This window comes from Prinia subflava, chromosome 5 (assembly GCF_021018805.1).
Source record: "Prinia subflava isolate CZ2003 ecotype Zambia chromosome 5, Cam_Psub_1.2, whole genome shotgun sequence".
NCBI lineage: Eukaryota > Metazoa > Chordata > Aves > Passeriformes > Cisticolidae > Prinia > Prinia subflava.
This window is the reverse complement of record NC_086251.1, coordinates 25,889,132-25,908,117: the sequence shown is the minus strand read 5'-3', so window position 1 is coordinate 25,908,117 and position 18,986 is coordinate 25,889,132. Positions and strand designations below refer to the sequence as shown.

At 43.0% G+C, this 18,986-nt stretch overlaps 1 protein-coding gene across 2 annotated transcripts in view; it reads left to right on the top strand.

Moving 5' to 3' along the window:
* INO80 (INO80 complex ATPase subunit) overlaps window positions 1-7,415 on the top strand; it is a 65,209-nt gene extending 57,794 nt beyond the window's left edge. For both annotated transcript variants that reach the window (XM_063398523.1, XM_063398524.1), the window contains exons 31-36: window positions 961-1,063; window positions 1,619-1,707; window positions 2,489-2,644; window positions 3,713-3,872; window positions 4,650-4,859; window positions 5,442-7,415. In XM_063398523.1, coding sequence (XP_063254593.1) covers window positions 961-1,063; window positions 1,619-1,707; window positions 2,489-2,644; window positions 3,713-3,872; window positions 4,650-4,859; window positions 5,442-5,659 — 936 coding nt within the window. In that variant the 3' untranslated portion in view covers window positions 5,660-7,415. The remainder of the gene's footprint in view (window positions 1-960; window positions 1,064-1,618; window positions 1,708-2,488; window positions 2,645-3,712; window positions 3,873-4,649; window positions 4,860-5,441) is intronic.
* Window positions 7,416-18,986: the final 11,571 nt, after the last annotated feature.

The window sequence follows — 18,986 nt, the reverse complement described above, 5'->3', positions numbered from 1 at the left end:
ACACAACAGCTGATTTTTTTAAAAAGACATTTGGAAGGTAATCAAGTGGAAATTATTTGAGGTGTGAGGGTTGCCAGAAAACCTCAGTGTCCTGCAGCATCAAGCAGTAAATGTACTAGGAACTTTAAACCTCGTGATACTTTATTGGCAAGAAAATAACTAAGGAGATTCATGTTTTTGGTAGCAATAGGTATGCTGTATACAACATTCAGATGTTTTGTGGACTTGGAGTTTCTTCTAGCTTTTGTCTTACTCAGATGCTGCTCATGATGTTGCAGCAACTGAATATATTCACATTTCCCTTGTTGAAGCCATTTTTTCTGAGATACTGCACTAGAGTTACCTGATATCAGCCTGAAAATGAGGTGCAGTCTTTTGGTGGTGATCCAAATCATTGAAACATTGCCTTACGTTAAAGCTTGTTCTCTTCTGTTAAGTTACAATTCTTCTTAGTTTTTGGGTTTTTTAATATATTTGTAGTAATAGAGGCTGAGTGAATTGCTTAAAATGCAACACTGACTCAGGATGGAGATGAAATTTTCAGTCAAGGAAACTACAAATGTTGCATCCTTTAAGAATGTGATCTTCATAATCCTCTGTGCAATTACTTGAAAATTTGAATGGGTGAATTATACTTGAGAGGGCTGTTGCTGTGTTGTTGTTTTGTTTTGTTCAGCAGTATATTAATTAATACTATTATCATTTGTAGTGTATTACATAATGCTTAAAAAAAAATGTAACTTTCCATTAAGGATGGTAATTTTCTGCTTTATATCTCAGGATTTATACCCTGAAATTTTGCTACTAACTTTGGTATGATAGGGGAATTGGATCTAGTCTGACTTAGAGAGATGTACTTGCATGATTTTTGCAGCTGGTTTTCAGTGATGGGCAATGAGAAATGTTTCATGGCTACTTTGACTAATTTTTCCTTTTCTTCACTTGATTTTTTCCTTCTAGATTCAACGAATGGTGATTTCAGGTGGCAATTTCAAACCTGACACCTTGAAGCCAAAAGAAGTGGTCAGCCTTCTGCTGGATGATGAGGAACTAGAAAAGAAATGTATGCGAAATTGTTGTTTCAGCAATTCCCCCATAAGCAATTACCTTATGAAATCTGTGTTTTTATCTCTACAAACACATGTATTGCTGATAACAACTTCTGTTTCCTGTCTTTTTTTGTAGTGCCAGCTCTTGTTAGTACAAGCTAGTTTGATATCACTGCTGAGCTGAATGAGGTTGTGCAGAATGAGACATGGCAATGTGATTAAGTTTTTATTGGCACTCATTCAGGATCATTACATTGTTCCTGAATGACAGAGCTTTGACAAGAATTATGTAGGTCATGACAAGAAAAGTATTAGGGAAAGTGCTGTATTTCATCATATTTTTGAAGTTAGAGGCATAGTCTTTCATGTTGCTTGAAAGAATTTCCATTAGACTCTTTAGTGACTTGGAAACCAATAGTTTTAATAGAGTAATGTTTTCAATGTGTTTTAGTTTCAGTACAACTGACTTTTCTTCCCAGCTCTGTTAAAATTAGAGCTTCTAGTAAGATTCAAAAAAGCATAGGAAATATCATTTCAGTGGTGACAGCTTTGTATTTCTTTTCCAACAGTGCGTCAGCGTCAAGAAGAGAAGCGACAGCAGGAAGAAACAAATCGTGTGAAGGAACGTAAACGTAAAAGGGAAAAATATGCTGAGAAGGTACTTTGATACAGAGAGGTTGCCTGTGTCAGTAACAGAGCTAGAAGAGCTTCAGGATCACTGTGAGGGAATGTGGAAACATTTTATGCCAAGGCAGTCTTAATGACTAAACCTTCTTGCCTTTGCTGTTGAAAGTCAATCTGTGGCAATTCCTTACACAGAAGAGGGATATTACAAAATAAGCAACACAGTTACCTGTATTTTAGTCATTAGCAACTTCAAAAATAGGGATGTACTGCCTGTCCAAGCAAACCTGACAATCAACTGATCATTTAATTGGTGACTTTATCAAGATTTTGTTCTGCAAGGACAAAAGGGGAATGTAAAGGAAGCACCAAACAAAGATTAAACCCATATGGCGATGAGCCTTCTGTGGAACTGGAAGATCACTTCGTTGAAAGAGTATCCCTAAAACCAGTTTATGAAAATTCTGAGTTTTTAAGACAGGGAGGCCTTGCATTAATTAATAGGAATTTTGTGTAATGGTAAAGAATTTCAAGCTCACTCCAAAAGGTACTAGAAATAAAAGTAATTTTGTAAGAGTAATACTCCATCATTCCAGTTATTTTATGAAGAAAAACAAACAAAACCCTTCTGAAATGTAAAGAAGGAACATTTAAGGGATCTGTTACCATATCCTTCAGAAATTTGTTTTGGAAAATTCTTCATGTGGCATTCCTTGAGTTAAAATACAGCACTAGATTTTGAGATTTTGGGTTGCATGTTCCCATTCTTCTGTTTTATTGCCTTTTCATTCCTGGTGTTATTTCATTCATTCCAGAAGAAGAAGGAAGATGAATTGGATGGAAAGAGAAAGAAAGAGCACATGAACCTTGTGATGCCATTTGTTCCCTCAGCTGATAACTCCAACCTGTCTGCTGATGGGGATGACTCTTTCGTTAGTGTAGACTCTGCCATGCCCAGTCCTTTCAGTGAGGTAAGACTCATCGCTGCTTTAACCCACATACTGTTTCAGCTGTGGCCCTAGATCTTGTGAGATTCTTCCTGTCTGTTACTTCAGCTCTTGTAGAGCATTGAGTGTGTGGGGAAGTGATGTGCCCTAAAGGTGAACCATGCAAATGAAAATAGTTTATTGAAAATGCAACAGCTGCTACTAAGCTGCCTTACAGCTCCTCATGTTATTTGACATACCATTATTCCCCTCTTCCTTCACTCTCTACCTCCCTTTTCTTACAGTGAATTTATGCCCTGACTTTCCTCCCTTCCAGTCCATGAAATTTTTCCACTCTTAACTGGAGTCCTACTTACTTTCTGCTACTTTCCTGTCCCTTTTTCCTGCCTTATGCTCACATTTATAACCATGTGCCCTCTCCCATACCATATCCTCCTCAGCAAAAACACTGCTCCTGAGCCAAACAGTATCCCTTAAATAGCTCCTTGACATTCTTGGTAAGTACCCCTCACTATCCTCATCTGTGTCTCTGTCTCTGCTTCCTCACTTGCATCAGGTTCTGAATTATTGTGGTTTTTCTCCTCTGGAATTTAAAAAAAAGTTCTCAGTGACACACATCTTATTTTCCTTCATCTGTAAAGAACTGCAAATTGGTTTTAGCAACAAATGTATTTTGTTCTGTGCCATGTCGATTAAGATTTCTGTATTGTACTGTTACTTTATTGATCAAGATCTTTATTAGCAGTAATAGTGGGTTAAGAATCCTATTTTCTCTTTTGCAGTTGAAAATGCACAGCTGAACAGCAATTTACTTAAATCTCTGCTGAGCCCATTAGTCTTTTACTTCGTGATTTAACATGTATTTTCATGAGTTGGAATTAAATAGTGGGTGGAGATCTACTGCTGCTCAGTGTGTAAATGAAGTGTGGTGTGATCAGGCAGATGATGTATCATGATTATGCTGCTATTGTAGAGAAAATGGGAAAGAGCAAGTACCAGTTACTTGTGATTGTACAGGTTTTGAAGATCTTACTATTTTTGTACCCTTTCCTAACCTTAGATGTTAATGGCTTTGTACTCTGTCACATTTAGATATCCATCAGCAGTGAATTACATATGGGCTCTATCCCTCCCGATGAGAGCAGTAATGATATGCTTGTGATTGTGGATGATCCAGCTTCTTCAGCACCTCAGTCAAGGGCAACAAACTCTCCTGCTTCCATTACTGGCTCAGTTTCAGACACCGTGAATGGTCAGTACTCATGCCTTGATTTATTACAAACATTTATTTAACCTTGACTTTGCATGGCTAAGTGATAGGTTTTCTGCGTTTTACCCAGGATATATGAAGGGTTGGCAAGATTTGGGGGAAAAATAATTGCCAAAGTTACTTCTGATTTGGTAGGAAATCTGTTTATAGTCTGTCATTCACCACACTTAGCTCTTTTCTGTTAGTTACTTCAAAACGTTGTGTCCTTTGTTCCTATGTTATGGAGGGCTCTCCTTCCCTTTAGTTTTTTACCAAATTACAGACAACCACAGAACCATTAATCTCTAAGCTTTTCCTTGAATTTGCTGTTGGGCTAATAATGAGTTCTCTATCTCCAGTGGCTGGTTGGAGCAAATTTTTTCAAATGCAGTGTAATTTTAAATAATGTCAAGTGGTTTTAATTATTGTAGTTTTCCACAGTGAAATAAGTTGAATCATAGTTCTTGACGAGTTTCTTCAGAGACAGCAGATGGAAGATAACTACATCTCCATCTTCAAATCAGAAAATGCATCATCCTGAAGTAGAACTCCAATCCTTCACCTCTTTGTAGCTGGATTCATAATACAAGTAGTTGCAGTTATAAGATACTGTTGCTGAAGAGTGGAGTTTTGTATACATAATTTCTTTTCATGAGGCCGCTGCTTGTGTTACTGTAAATGTCACATAGGAACAGGATTACAGTAACTGGTGGGCAGCTTTGGTGCTGCACTCCCTTGTGAGGCATGCGAGTCACTGTTTAACCTTCCATCCTTGTTCAGGCGTCTCCATGCAAGATGCATCTCTCGCTGCAAGAGGCCAGTCCAGCCGAAGCCGGGGTCGCCCCAAAGGCGGCGCCAAGGGCGGCACGGGGAAGGGCAGGAGCCGGAAGTCGATAGCGGGGAGCGCAGCGGCCATGGCAGGCGCCAAGGCGGGCGCGGCGGCGGCCTCAGCGGCAGCGTACGCAGCCTACGGGTACAACGTCTCCAAAGGTACGGGGGCACCGGGCTGCCCGGGGCGCGGCCAGCGTGAGCTTGCGTGACGGCTGCTTACAGCCCGTCAGGAGAGAGGTTCAGAGTGCTGTGTGGTTGGTATTGCTTGTCCAGGCAATACAAAGTGTGACGTGGTAAGGGTGTGAGAGGATGGCCAGTTTTACCTCAGATGACCTTGAGTTTCATCTGCCCTTTGAATTGTCTCATACCAAATATTTTTCTCTTTTTTATGTTGGTTTTGGGGTTTTTTTAATGTGGTGTTTAGACAGATCAGATAGTGTTGTTCATGCCATGACTATGGCTGTGCTTTTGCTGCATTGCATCATGTTGAAGTTACAATATTGCATTCCAAAACTTGCTAAACTGATGGTGATTGAGCTGCAGCTTTACACCAGCTGAAGATAGCCCAGGGTATAACTGTAAGATGTTTTGTATCTTAAGGACATCCCTCTTCATTAAACTGTCATAAGTCATGAATACAGAGTGGTCTTAGGACTGATTGTTAATACATTGTCTGCTGTTGAAGAACCACAAGTGGAATAATATGTTCATGTAGAATTTGATTCTCTTTTCTGTTGCTAGGCATGTCTGCAAGTAGCCCTCTACAAACAGCAATCATTCGGCCTTCCGGACTTGCAGATTTTGGACCTTCAAGCGCCTCTTCTCCCTTGAGCTCCCCTTTGAGCAAAGGAAACAGTGTTTGTGGGACCCCCAAAAGTTTAAACCTGACCAGCAGTCTCATATCAGAAACTTCAATTCGGAAGCAAAGCAAAGGTGCCCACACCTCAGGTGGTCGGTAGTAATTTTGAACCCCCAAAGCTTGTCTGAACTGTGTTGGCTTTCAGAGCAGACCACCCTGCCAGTCGAAGGCATGCTAACAAATGCCTTGTTGCTGTCCAGCACATGTGTGGAAAGAAAATCAAAGCACAATGGGAGTGGGTGGTTGATGTGAGCACTTTGATTATGTGTATTCCAAAAAACTATCTTTGCAGACATTGCAAGAAGGAGGGAAGGGAGTCTGGGGTAAGAAAGCATCCAACTACTCCATGCAATATCCTGCAGCTGTGTGTGCTTGAAGTCAAACCAATATACTTCCTCTCTTGTAGCCTGAGGCAGAGCCCAGCATTAATTTTGTCCTATGAAATCAGTATCTGAACCCCAGGAGAATCCTATAGAGTCACAAGACGTTTCTGTCCTGGTAGCTGGTCAGTGAACATGCAGCAGTAATGGGGGGCTATGCTGAAGATGATGTGTGATCAAAAAAATTCTTAGGTTCTTCTGGTGTGGGTCTCTGGGTTCTTTAAAGACTTGAAATTTGGAGGAAGATGTCTCAGGTGGTTTCCAGGGTGCAGACTCTTTTCACCATTTGTCAGGAAGATGTTAGAGCTGCAGAATACAGGGAGTGCTTGTCAGGCCTCGTGAGAGCAGCAGCACAGCCTCTGCTTCACACAGTGGAAGAAACCACAGGCCAGTGATTGGTTTGCATTTCAGAGTTCTCATCAGCACAACTCACCATGTTCAGAATGATTCTCATTTTTGAGGTGCACAGAACTCTTAAAAGCTTAGAAACAAAATAATGCCCTATTTGTACAAATCTTGAGAAGGAGGAAAACCGAAGTGCTGAGGAGGAGTTTGTGCTGCTTCTCTCACTGTGCTGTAGCAGAGCATGGATCTGCAGCTTGCAGTGCTGTGAGAGGAGCAATGAAAAACAATCCTGAGAGAGAGAACTGTGCCATTCCCTCTTCCAGCCAAATCCTGGGAAAAAAGTTGTCTCGTATCCCAGCCATCCCATTGACTGTTCTTGCGGTGTGTTTTCCCTTCATCCTTGTGCTCATCACACATACCGGCGTGGTTGAGTTGACCGCAGTGTGCGGGCGGTAGCTGTGTCCTGTGAGGCTGATAGAAGGCAGTGCTGCCAGCACCCATCCATGTTCTTGTTCCCTGGTTGCTCCTTCCCCATTCTTGATGCACAAACCCTGCCCGTAGCCCCTTGCTTTGCTGTAAGCGTTGTCTGCATTGCACTGAGATTTAGGTGTGGGACAGTTGTTCTGTCTCACACGTGGAATTAAGAGGCTATCCTGCCAGGGCACTTTCATCCCTTGAGAGAAGCAAGTTGAGTTGCAGGTCTGGGCTGTGACAGTGGAAGATGATTTTTTTTTATTATTATTATTATAATTTTTTTCTGACCCCAAATCCTTTGCCTGGCGTCCTACAGTGTAGAGCGAGTGCTTCCTGTTGGTTCTGCCTCTAATTTGCACACCTGAAAATAGCAGAACTGAGTTTAGTTAGATTGATTTTTGAACAGATTTGCAGGGGATAATTGAGGGGGAGGTAATGTTTAATTAACTCATGAAGACTTCCCCCTTCCCCTTCTATTCACATGTATATATGATATTTAGAGGGAATCAGACAAATGCCAAGCCTTTTTTTCTCTTTGAATGTGCTGTCTATTTTTGTAACTGAACCTGTACATATGTATAAAGAGAGACACATCTTTCTTTTACTAACTGGAGGAGAAAATCTTAAATAAAATGGAGTGAGATAATTTTATGTAAATCAGTGTCTTTGTGGTTTTTATGCATGTAGCTGTATGAATGAGAAGATTAGGGAAGAGAGCATGGAGGGGTGTGCATCTGGAAGTGCTTCTGGAGACAAACGCTGCTCAATGTGGAGCTCTAGAGTGTCTGTGCTCTGCCAAGTATCATGTTTGTAACGCCTTCAGTTACAACTGTACCCTTATCCCATGTTTGTATCCACTGATTACCTCAGAATCTATTTTGGAGTAAGTGTGCAGCAGGTCACAAGAAAACAGAAGCAACTATAATATACATAATTACGCAGTACCTGAACTTCAGTGGTTGAATTCAATACAGTTGATTGTTGATACATCATTTTCTTATAGTTATTTCTTTTTTTCTTTTTTTTTTCTTTCCAGTGGGAGTTATAGGACTTTTTTATGCACAGTCTTGACCTCCAAACTGCTAGACAGTTGCATTAATTTATAATCCAAAGTGAAGAGGAAAAAAAAATTATAATTTGAAAAGCTTGCAAAAATGTAATATGTACTGTCACATGCTTTACTTTTGGAAGATTAAATTATTTCTATTTAAAACATAGATAAATATAAAAATTAAAATAAGTATTTAAGATTATAAATATATTTAGAATATATTTATAAAATAAATTATTAAATATATTAAAAATATAATAAATAGAAATAAAAATATGTAAAGTAATTTAATCTGTAAGAGAAACACCAAATGACATCACAAGGTGTGGCAAAAGCCGTGGTAGCCCATCTGCTTGCACAGTTTGTGTCAGGCCGAGAAGTCGGGAAGATTTAACATAGTTGTAAAGTAATTGAACTGCTAGATCATATTCAGTTCAGTTTCTATACGAGATTAAATGTCAACATTCTTGGTATTATGCACCATAGGAGAAAAGATTCTGTGATAGTAATCAAGGAATTGGGGAAAATCATGTGATGGCTGTCGTAGTCTGATTTCTTGGTTTGGGGAAGCAGGTAGTGCTGTAAAGACAGAGACTGGGAAATATTTTTTAGAAGGTGGAGGTAGTTGTGTAATCAATACCTGGGGAACACTTCAGTTGAAGTGAGCAAATGGGTGTGCACACTGAAGCTTTGTTCTTTATGATTTCTTCTGAGCATCTTTTCACTCCAACTGTGTGTTATGTACTCATATGGATTAATGGCAGAGAAAGTCACTTTACTCCAAGAGATCCAGGTATTTGCTAAAGGTGGACACACTGGTTGAGTGAACTGAGTTTGTGTATTGAAGTGGAATGATGAAATAGCTGTTACTATGCTTTGGGGGGTGTTGGGAGTGCTGTGTATTCATCATGATAGTTGATTATAGCATTTTACTCACTGATTACTACAAGACTGTTAAATACAGTTCACTGATAAATGCTACTATTGAAGACACTTAAAGGTGATCATTTTCTTAGGCCCTGAGAAATTAGGAGCTGTATTAAAAGTGCTGCAGTGTCCCAGCCTTGCATACATTTTTGTAGTTTAGCCTGCAAGGGTTGTCTAGTTCAAAAGGGTCCCCAGAACACCCTTTGTCCCCTAGCCTGCATTTTCTCTTTTCTGTTATGGCTCAAGTCTGCTGTCCTTTTCATTTAGCCACTAAATTTCCTTTCCTTATTCTGCAAAGAGATGAACAGGTTACTGCAGGATGATTTGAACTGGGAACTGTTTTAATTCTTCACTTCAGGATATTACTGCTGCACTGTCCAAATGTAGTGTTATTTCTGTGCCTTCTCCCCTCTCTGTCGCATGCTTTCCCCCCGCCACAGTGTCCCTGCTCTTCGCTGTCCTGTGTCCCCTTTGTAGAAAGCTGCCTGTCTGCCTAGAGCTGTATCTTGCTTTATTTCCATATCCCCAAAGTATTTCTGTCAGCAGCATTTCCCAGAGGGGGAGGCACGGAAAGCTCAGTGGGAAAAGCTCCATGCAGCGGCAATAGGGATCTGCACTTTGATTGTAGCTCAGGAACAGCCAAGGTGCAGCTGAAAGGAGGAAGAGCACAATTGATGAAATCACTCTGGGGCAGGATGTGGAGCAGGGTAATTTGGGAAGTGCTGCCCTGTGACCACTGCACTGCGTGTCCTGTCCTGGTCTCAGTGGAGCAAGCTGGCCTGCTTCTGCTCCCAGATAGACTTACAGGCTCCTCAGCTTCTCACTTCTGCCTCCATCTTTCTTTTTTTGTTGACTCTCCAGTCTGAAACACACATGATAACTCTCAGGGAGCCTTACAGGCATATCTTGTGCTCCCCTTCCTGCTCAAGGAGGGATGGTGGTGTGCACCCTCCTGTCCTCTGGAAATTTCTGTTGGAGTGGCTGGAAAACCATTTGTAGCTCTCTACCCAAAGAGATGCTGCTTGCATGTGAACTATACCTGAGACATACCTACTAAAATAAAGGTAATATCTTATGCTCTTAGAATTGTGAAGGATTTATTTTTTATTTGCAGCCTGCACCAATTGCATAGCAGTGAATGAGAGGGGAAGGGATGATTCAGCCTTTTCTCAGGACCATCTATTAGGACAATACAGATGGCCCAGCTCTCATATTCAACCAGCAGATTGTAGAGTAAACAAGATGTTCTTGTAGCACTCACATTAGCGTGTGCTCCTCTGAAAAGCATCCAGCAAATGCCTCTTGAAATGGAGGAATGCACGATAAGATGAGTTGGGTTTCCTCCAGCTTCAGCCTCCTCTTCGCTCCTGCCTACCCCTTCAGAAAAGTGAAGCTACTCCAAAGCTAATGGGCCTTCCAGGCATTTTGTACTGTACTCTATTTATAGAATGTTCTTCTAGGGGCATATGAGGGAATTCTTTTGCATCCTAAGCATGAGGAAGTGTTTCAGTACTCGGGTATGAAACAATGACTCCTTCCTTCCTCAGCTGATGAGCATCCCTGATAGAATGAGGGATGAAAACATTGGAACACCACTTTGTCTTCTTGAGTTTCCCGTGGACTGTCTCTTCCTTCTTTGTCAGTATTGCTGGTTCTGTAAGGTCTGCTGTATTTAACAGGCCACCATGAGAGCTTCTAAACATCCAAGCACTACAGTATCCCTTGGCAGCTCGGCAACTTTTTTCTGTAAGCAGATGTGACTGTCCTTCAGGTTTCTTTTCAAGTCTTGTGTTACAGTTTCCCTTGATGTTACAGTAGCATTCAAACACATAAATTCTAATTTTAATTCAGTTTAGGGAGTACATTTTAGAGTTTAGCAGCTGCTGCATAGACAAGTGGTTTTATGATGCTTGTTCTTCAAGAATGTTCCCGAAGAACTCCCCTCCCAGGTAAGCTCTTTGCTGAGGAAGAACATTTGTGTTTGCTGGGAACAGCTATTCTCTAATTCACAGCCTTCTGTAATTCAAGTAGCTTTCCTCCACAGACAGGTCACAACTTGTATCAGGATTGGTCTAAACCCATCTGAGTTCCTCACAGAAGTGCTTCCCAAGCAGTCGCCTTTGGCAGCCCTTGCCCTCCCCGCGGCCAGTCGGAAGCGGCGGTGCAGAGTGCTGGTCTGTATTTCACTCGGCCTGCGGAAGGCTGATGGGATTGTTTTAAGAATGGGAGAGTCAGCAAATTTCACACGCTGTTGGCTGAATGTTGCTTTGGGTTTTTTTAAACTACATTAAGCTTTTGGCGTGTGACTGCAATTAGCTACGTGCTGATCAGCGGAGCGTGCTGCTGCACAGTAAATGCAATGGCACGTGGCCCGACACACCCTTGAGTGACACCTCATTGTCAAAGCTCCCAGGTTCTCCTTTGCAAGCAGGGGAAACAGAAGAGAGGTTCAGGCCATATGAACCTTCAGAGAATTTTGAAAACTAACAGCCAAAAACCTGTTTTGGGGGGTTACTCCATGCAGCTGGTGAGTTCTAATGGGAGGGCCCTTCTCAATCTTGTTTTTCTTGCTGCCTCTGGTTTTTCCATAGAGTTGACGTGAACACTTTTTTGAACAGTATCTGCATTCCTGCAGACCTGCCTCTTCTTGTTATTTAATCTATATTTTTCTTTGATTTAATCTTATTTACAATCATAGTACTATGGTATTTTGTAGAACTATAGAATGGTTTTGATTGGAAGGGACCTTGAATATCACCCAGTTCCAAACCCCCTGCCATGGGCAGGGACACTGTTTTTGTTGAAGTGGATCTCAAAATAGCCCTAAAGGTGCATAATGGGACATTCCAGTCTCTGGATTTCAAGGGCCCCTGACACAGTAATTCAGCTTCATAATGTCTGTTTGTCCAGATGACTGCAGTCTTTCATCATTCTCTGCATATTCAGAGTTTGGAAGAAATTACTGTAAATAACTTGCAGTCATAATTTTACTGAGATATTTATTTTATCTGGTTAGCACAATTTTTTTTCTTAGTATTTTAGTAATTTGACACTCAGATCAATTCCAGTTGACTAATTGGACACTTACTGACATTGTGATGCTGAATCTGTACTGCACAAGGAGGTTTCTAAAACAGTGTTGACTTAGGATTGAAAGTTCTGAGAATTTTTTCAATGTTTTGAAGTTCTTTATATGATTTAGAAACAACCAATCATGATCTTTGCAGCTTCCCTGGCTTTGATAACTTGCTGTTAGCATGTGCAATGAGGGGTATATATTGTATAATTAATTTAATTTGGTTTCACTGCGGTTTGCTGTTCTTTCTATCATTGACAGATATGTGACTGTCTGGAATCAAGTAACTAAATACCAAGAGTGAGAACTGGTTTGGTAGAATATTCACAGACAGATAAGAGAAGCCCAGATCTGCCTTACAGTGATATAATTGATAGCATATGGGAAAAGTAATGTTGTTTAAATTTTTTAATTTAGACCAGATTTCATGCTTGAGATATTACAGGAATTAACACAAGTGAGAAGTTTGCAACTATCAGCAGGTAAAAGAGCTTGAAATACTGCAAGAAATTTGAGTGATGCCTTTAAAGCAAAAACACCCCAAGCTATATAAAAATGTTTCTCTTCCAAGGTTAAATTTTAGTTGCTTTGGTATGTGAAAATCTAAGAATACTGAGAGCAAATCACTAAACTTGCAACCACCCAGTTCCTCACAGAAAAAACCACAAATGTAAGAGTATTCATGAAAATACGAGATGATTCTTGCATGTTTGCATCAGGATATAGTGCTGATTACAGGAGCACACACTGTCTCTTTTCCAGTGTGGTATCACTGAACACCCAGTGTACAGTTCTGAGTACTCTGAAAAACATCATCCCTTAATATTTCATAATGTGCTTTGAAAGTCACAGTACTCTTTTGAAATCATATTCTTGATGTCTCAGCTCCCCATCTGTACAATAGAAATTACACTTCTTCACCAAGATCTCATGAAGAGGAATTTAAGCTTGCCAAGGTGCCACAGTGATGTGCAGATGTTTCTACTGGGATTTGCCAGAGAAAAGTCAAAGTGGGGAAGAGTGCCCCTGCATTTGTGTGCATAAAGACATAAACAAATGCAGGACCATACAAGAGAGAAAGAAATCAAACTGCTGCTCATTTTTAACATCCTCCCATCAAATGAAATGAGGCAGCAATTCTCTGGGGAAAAAATAGTGGATATTTATTCTGAGTGAGCCTAGTCCCACAGTTACTATTTTTCCTTGGTCCTGAACTCATCTGCCCTCAAATTATAGGATGTATTCCCAGGAATAGATTCAATATATATGTAGTTTAGAGACAGAAATGCTGCCAGAATCAACTGTGCTGTGCACCAGCAAGAGACACTTTGTTCTGGCTCCTGCCTAACATGTCCAGAGGTAATTGAGTCTCTAAACAGTTGCTGTCAAAGGAAAGATGAAAAGCAGCATCTATCATAGCTGTGGTGAGCTGGGCACTCCTGCACTTTTCTCTCTCTAAAAATGGGATTGTGTGTTTGTGACGAGAAACAACTTGAAGTAAAACACACTCCTATAAAGCAGAGCAAAGAATGAATGTGTGTATATCTAAAATGATTTTATGTACAATCAAAGAACCTGCTAGCTGTTTGAAACATACTTGTGGCTCAATTTTACTTGAAGAAAACAAGAATAAGAGAGATTTCAGCCTGTGATGCCAGTAGAAGCACCCTGAGGAGAGAGCTGCTGACCCCAGCTGACTGTAACAGGATCTCCCACTCCTGTGCACTTCAGCACCTCCAACAGCGTGCCAGCCGCAGTCCCGGGAGGTCACTTGCGGCGCTGGCTGTCGCCTGGTGCTGTGACACGTGGAAGCACACGTGCCAGCACTGCCCCTCGTCAGGCAGGCTGGGCAGAGGTGGGCAGCCCCTGCCTTTCCTGGCCAGCCCCGGGGGCCAGGGCAGCGCCTGCTCCCTCCCTGCCTCCCTCCCATGGCATCACACGCTTCCTCGGTGCGGACTCAGAGTTTGGAAAGACTGGTACACCGTCTAGACAAGGAGGGGATGAGAAGCTGCTTTTAAAAGTTTCTTTTCGAAGTGTTTTCAAATGTCACATATGCTTTGTGTAGAGTTTAATACCAGCAAGCTGGCTGTGGCTGACCCCCAGGCGGTTTGTCTGTAGACGAGGTTGTAGTTGCGGTAAGTGGGCTGGATGTGCGTCTGTGACATGACTTCCATACTGGCTGTGCTGGTGGTGTCTCTCAGTCCACAGCCTCACTTTAATGCAAAGCAGAGAGCTGAGGCCAGAACGTAGTGAAACCCAGTGCTCAGGCCATGCTGGACCATTCCCCAGCCGCCCTTCGCCCGTGGATGAGGGCACTGGTGCCGTGCCAGTGAGCGCACGGTGCGGTGCTGTGTGCAGGTGGCAGGGAAGCCCCCATCTGCAGAGATGCTGGAAGTGCAGAGTGTGGGCAGGTGCCTGGTGTGCCAGGGCTCTCTGCAGGTGAGCTGCACGTACCCAGCAGGTGCCCAGCCAGCTCAGGTGTGGGTTCATCATGTTTCTGAAGGTCAGCCTTGCTAACCAGCACAGGTACATGAAACCTCTCCTCTCCAAACTCTCCAAAAGTCACCCTCTGACTTGCCTTTCTGTGAGTGAAACTCGTACAGATTTCCAGGTGCCTCAATAGCTGATACCTGCTTCTGGACAAAGGAGCACTCTGGGGCTTGCTCCTGCTATGTGAGCCACAGCAGGATTTGGGTAGTGGGATAAAAACTTCCCCTTTCCTTTGGTGACAGGAGTTTTAAGTGCTGGTAGCTATCAAGTATCTCTTCAGCTGTCAGGCTTAGGCCAAATTGATCCCTGGTGGTTTTAATTGAAGCTTCATGGAAATGAGTCCTTTTAAAACAGTGAGGTGAGGGAGGCAAAAAGCAGCGTAAACAGGAGGACATAAGAGAGAAGTCTTTGTTCTTGTGTTCCCAGAGCAGCCCAGCGTGGTCTGGGAACAGTGTGGTGTCCTCAGCTAGGAAAACAGCACCTCTGTCTTTGAACTTCCCTGACCTTTTACATTATTTCAGTCTCATTCTCTAGAGTTCAAGGTACTGGCTGTGCTTCAGGAATTCACAAGCATAAACACTCATCAGAGTGGCTGGCACTACGATGAGATGAAAAGGGAGTTGAGAAAGGATAAAACACATCCAAAAGCCAAACAAAAAGTGTACAGGGTTTGTAAACAAAGCATGTAGAGCTTCCCCAGTGCTGCCCAGAATGCCCACTTCCTTCCGCGCTCCCTCCCCTCCAGGGCTCAAGGCTCCTTCAAAGCCACAAGGGGCTTCTCTCATAATTTTAATACAGCATATAAAGGGAGGATTTCACCTAAGACAAGGCAACTAGTTAGTAGGAAATTCCTATGTCCTTTGAGCAGCAGCTAGTTTTGCTGCAAGTGTGGTTTTTCCACAGCCTGACTGTAAATCAATTTTGTTAATCCCTTCCTGTTCCTCCCATGCACAGGGACTGATCCTATACTGAGCTGGGCTGAGTGCTTGTGGCACATCACTGCTCAATCGTGCACTGGGACTGCACTTTTTTATGCTGCATCAGTCCTTAAGCTCTAAAAAACATTTGGATTTGGTGCTATTGAAGTCTGTGCCCTGTCCTGAAAACTAGCAGCATCAAAGTGAGAAAGAAGTCTGACCTGGGGAACATCTCCCATCCAAATTCTGCTCATTTTTTTTCCCTTCTGCCTTTGGGCTGAAATTACTGCACTAAATGTGATTAAAACCTGATTTAAAGTTTCAGCCCTAGACTGACTGCCAGGTTTTGGGACGTGTCAGCTGTGCCCCGTTCTGGTGCTGAGCTGTCTGGAATGTGTTACGTGGAGAGGAGTCAAAGCACACAGGTGACAATGTCTGGATACTCTGCCAGGTCTATCTCCCTTGTCCTGGTGCAGTGTGCACCCAGCGGACCCTCCTTCCTTCCCTTGCCTTTTTTCCCTCCAAGCTTCCCTGGTGGCAGGAGCAGAAGAGCAGGCTGTGAGCCAGCCAGATGTGGTTTCTGGACACATCCACCCTGTGTCCAGTGCTCCCAAAGCGCCTCTGCTCCAGGGCAGTGCTGGCCAGCACAGCCTCTGCAGGTTCCATACACAGGAGCTCTGGCTTCAGGGGCTGACCTGGAGCAGTGAAAAACATTCTTTGGGCTTTTACCTTTTGCTATTCCTCCGCCTGTGAAACATCTGTAGGTAATTGAATCCATATTTCAGCCTGCCTCTTGAGCAGCAAGCTGACACGTATGGAATAACCTGTGCTACATACAACCAGCTGTTCCTGTAACAGATGCTAATCCAGCATGTGCCATTCCCTGTGACTCGCAGGCCACCTGCACGGCTCTCCCTGCCACATATGGCAGAGCCCCAGGGAGCCTCTAAAGCCTGTGGGTATCCATGCAGAGCTGCACCTTCCCCCTTCATCTCCTCCTGGGGCTGAGATCCTGGGCTGGCTCTACAGTAGCCTTCAAAGTTTGTGCTGGCTCCACTCTTGGGATGCTCAAACGTACATTTTCCTCAGGTAGACTTGACCAAGCCATTGGTTGCTTTCACATTCATTTGAGGAAATCTGGTCTGTTCCCTCTCTTTCTCCCCTCTCCTGCCACCTCCTTCCCTTGCCAAGTTGCATGCATTTATTGTCATCAGCCACAAATACAAGTTTGGTCTCATTCATTTTCTGACCTGGAGAAGTACATGAAGCACAGGTAAGTTCACACCTTGGAGATGTGATATTTAAACTAATTTTTACTAAAGCTGGAATCACTTTGGTAGATTTACTTGTGTGGCCTCAGTTCTGGACACTCCACCTTGAAACTGTGATGATACTCTAGCATCTAAAAACCAGAGATTTTTCCTCTTGGGTTGGTCTTCTCTGAATCCTTTTAACATTGTTGAGTTTGCTTATCCTTTCCCCTGCCTTTTAAGGACTGTTTGCCCTCAGGAGTGCTTTAACTTACAAAGGCAAAGTTATTAACTGGATTAACTGTTGTCATCTATTTTGTTTAGTTGGCTTGTGCCACTGCAAAGCAGCTGGATAGGTCCTGTCTTAATGTACTCAAGGAAATGGTGACTCAGGCCCATGTTCCAAGACTGTGTGAGAACTGCTGGGCAGGAAAATGGAAAAGGCTGAAGAAGGAACTGAAATCATATGAACTGTGCTGGTTTTAGACTTGGGAGATATGCAACTGATAGCGCTTGTAAATGTTTCCATTGCAATTGGTTTCTAATGGGAGGTGACCTGATAGGCACAAGCTTGTCATAGGGAAGTCAGAGAAAACTGCACATGCAGGAGGGAGCCACTGGATAGGGAAGCATCTCCAGAAGCGCCTGGCAACACTGGTTGTCCCACCCTGTGACAATGGTGAGTGTTTTTTCCCAGGCCAGTTGTCAGTGACAGAGCTGCCAGAAGCTGGAGCTGCACCCACAGCCAGCTGCTTCGCTTGCAAGTCATGGCATGGGGAGAGGAAACCAATAGTGAAAAAGATCTGGGGTAGGACACTGTCTTGGTGTGTCACCAGCAACCCAGCACTGCCAAGTGCCATGGCTGTGAGACTGCCTGCCTCCAGGCAGCAATTATATTCCTCCACTTGGTTCATCAGAGGCGAGCAACCCCCGCTTTTGTGCAGCAGTACAAAGTCTGGGCATACAGCAAATGTTGCAGGCTGCCATTTCCCCTCACTCGCATGGCCAAAGTTCAAATCTGGGATGTTAACCTTTTCAATTCACCAACTGACCAAAACATGACCAGTTTCCCAGACTCAGGATACAGTAAAAGCTTTGGGAGAAAAAAGTTACCTGCGTACCCTCAGTGTCTTACTGACCTGAAGATGCAGTGACAGGGTGAGAGCAGCAAACTGCCATATTCACCACTTCTGATGAGAAAATGGGGTCCTTTTTTTGGAAGTCCACTACAAAGAATTCCTTGGGAAGGAAATGGTCATTCAGTGGAGTAGTGCACCTGTGCTTAAAACATGGAAGTTTTTCGGGGAAGAAGAAACAGCCACCAAAGGAATATTCCTAGTGCAGCTGCATTGTTCACAAGCATTCACTGCTTGTCTTTTACCAGATGTGGGAGATCATGGGCTCAACCCAGGCTAGGCAGGACAAGGCAAGGGGCTCTCCCTGTGCAATGGCAATGTGGGTTGCTCAGTGCACATCTGATATTAATTCCTGTCAGTGGCATCTTTGGGGCTGTGAAGATGGTTTTGTTTTATCTGGGGTTACTCCAGAATCTAAGCCCAGCCTTGTAGCAGTGAGGGAGTGTATCTCTGCAGGTAAGTTCACTCTTTAACCCTTTGATTTTCCAGCTGGAGGATACCCCAGCCCCCATGGTGCAGCTGCTTAGCTGAAGTGAGAGCCTCCACAGGACAGTGAAAGTGTACTTTTCTCTAGTCTGTCATTCCTGAAACTAAACTGCCTTTAATTAGTGGTATATTCAGTTGTTTCAATTAGTTTTGACCCCATCTCTCAAGTCTTGAGGCAGGTTATAGAGCTAGGTACAGTGATCTGCTGGTGCTGATAACCAGAGGAGTGGGAATGTGCACATTACCCCTGTACACACCACGTGGGGCACAAGGCAGAAGAAAAACATCTGACTCCCCTACTGCAGCCAGCAGATCTGGCTGCAGCTGCAGCTTCTTGCCTGTCCACAATTACTTCTTGGAAACAGCAATGTCAAATCATACTCAGAATGAAAATCCTCTGACGTGCCAGGGAAGAATTACATTTCTGTGCCTGCCCTGCAGAGTTTGGAAGGCTGGCCTATGGCTGTTGTCAGTACCAGCACTCCACTATAACAAGAGCTGGGAAGAGAAAGTCACTGAATCCCCTTTTCTCAAAGGGAAAGAGTCAATCAGGTTCTTCCACTAGATCTGGCAGAGGCATGCTGCTCAGCAGCAAGATGATTAAAAAAGCCAAAACAAAACCACAAAAAAAAGCCACAGGAACTTCAGCAACGTCAGCAGTTCCAGCTTTGTTTTTAAAAAACCCACACCATTAAAAAAACCCGCAAAACAAACAAACATCACCATTAAACCACAAAACCAAACAAAAACAAAATTTAAAAACATAGCAAAAACAAAAATCAAAACAACAAAAAAAACCCAAACAAACACCAAAACAAAAAAAAAAACCAAAAAACCACCCAGGACTTCTTAGTTTGAACTCTTAAGTCCATAATGAAAAAGACCAACACCAAAG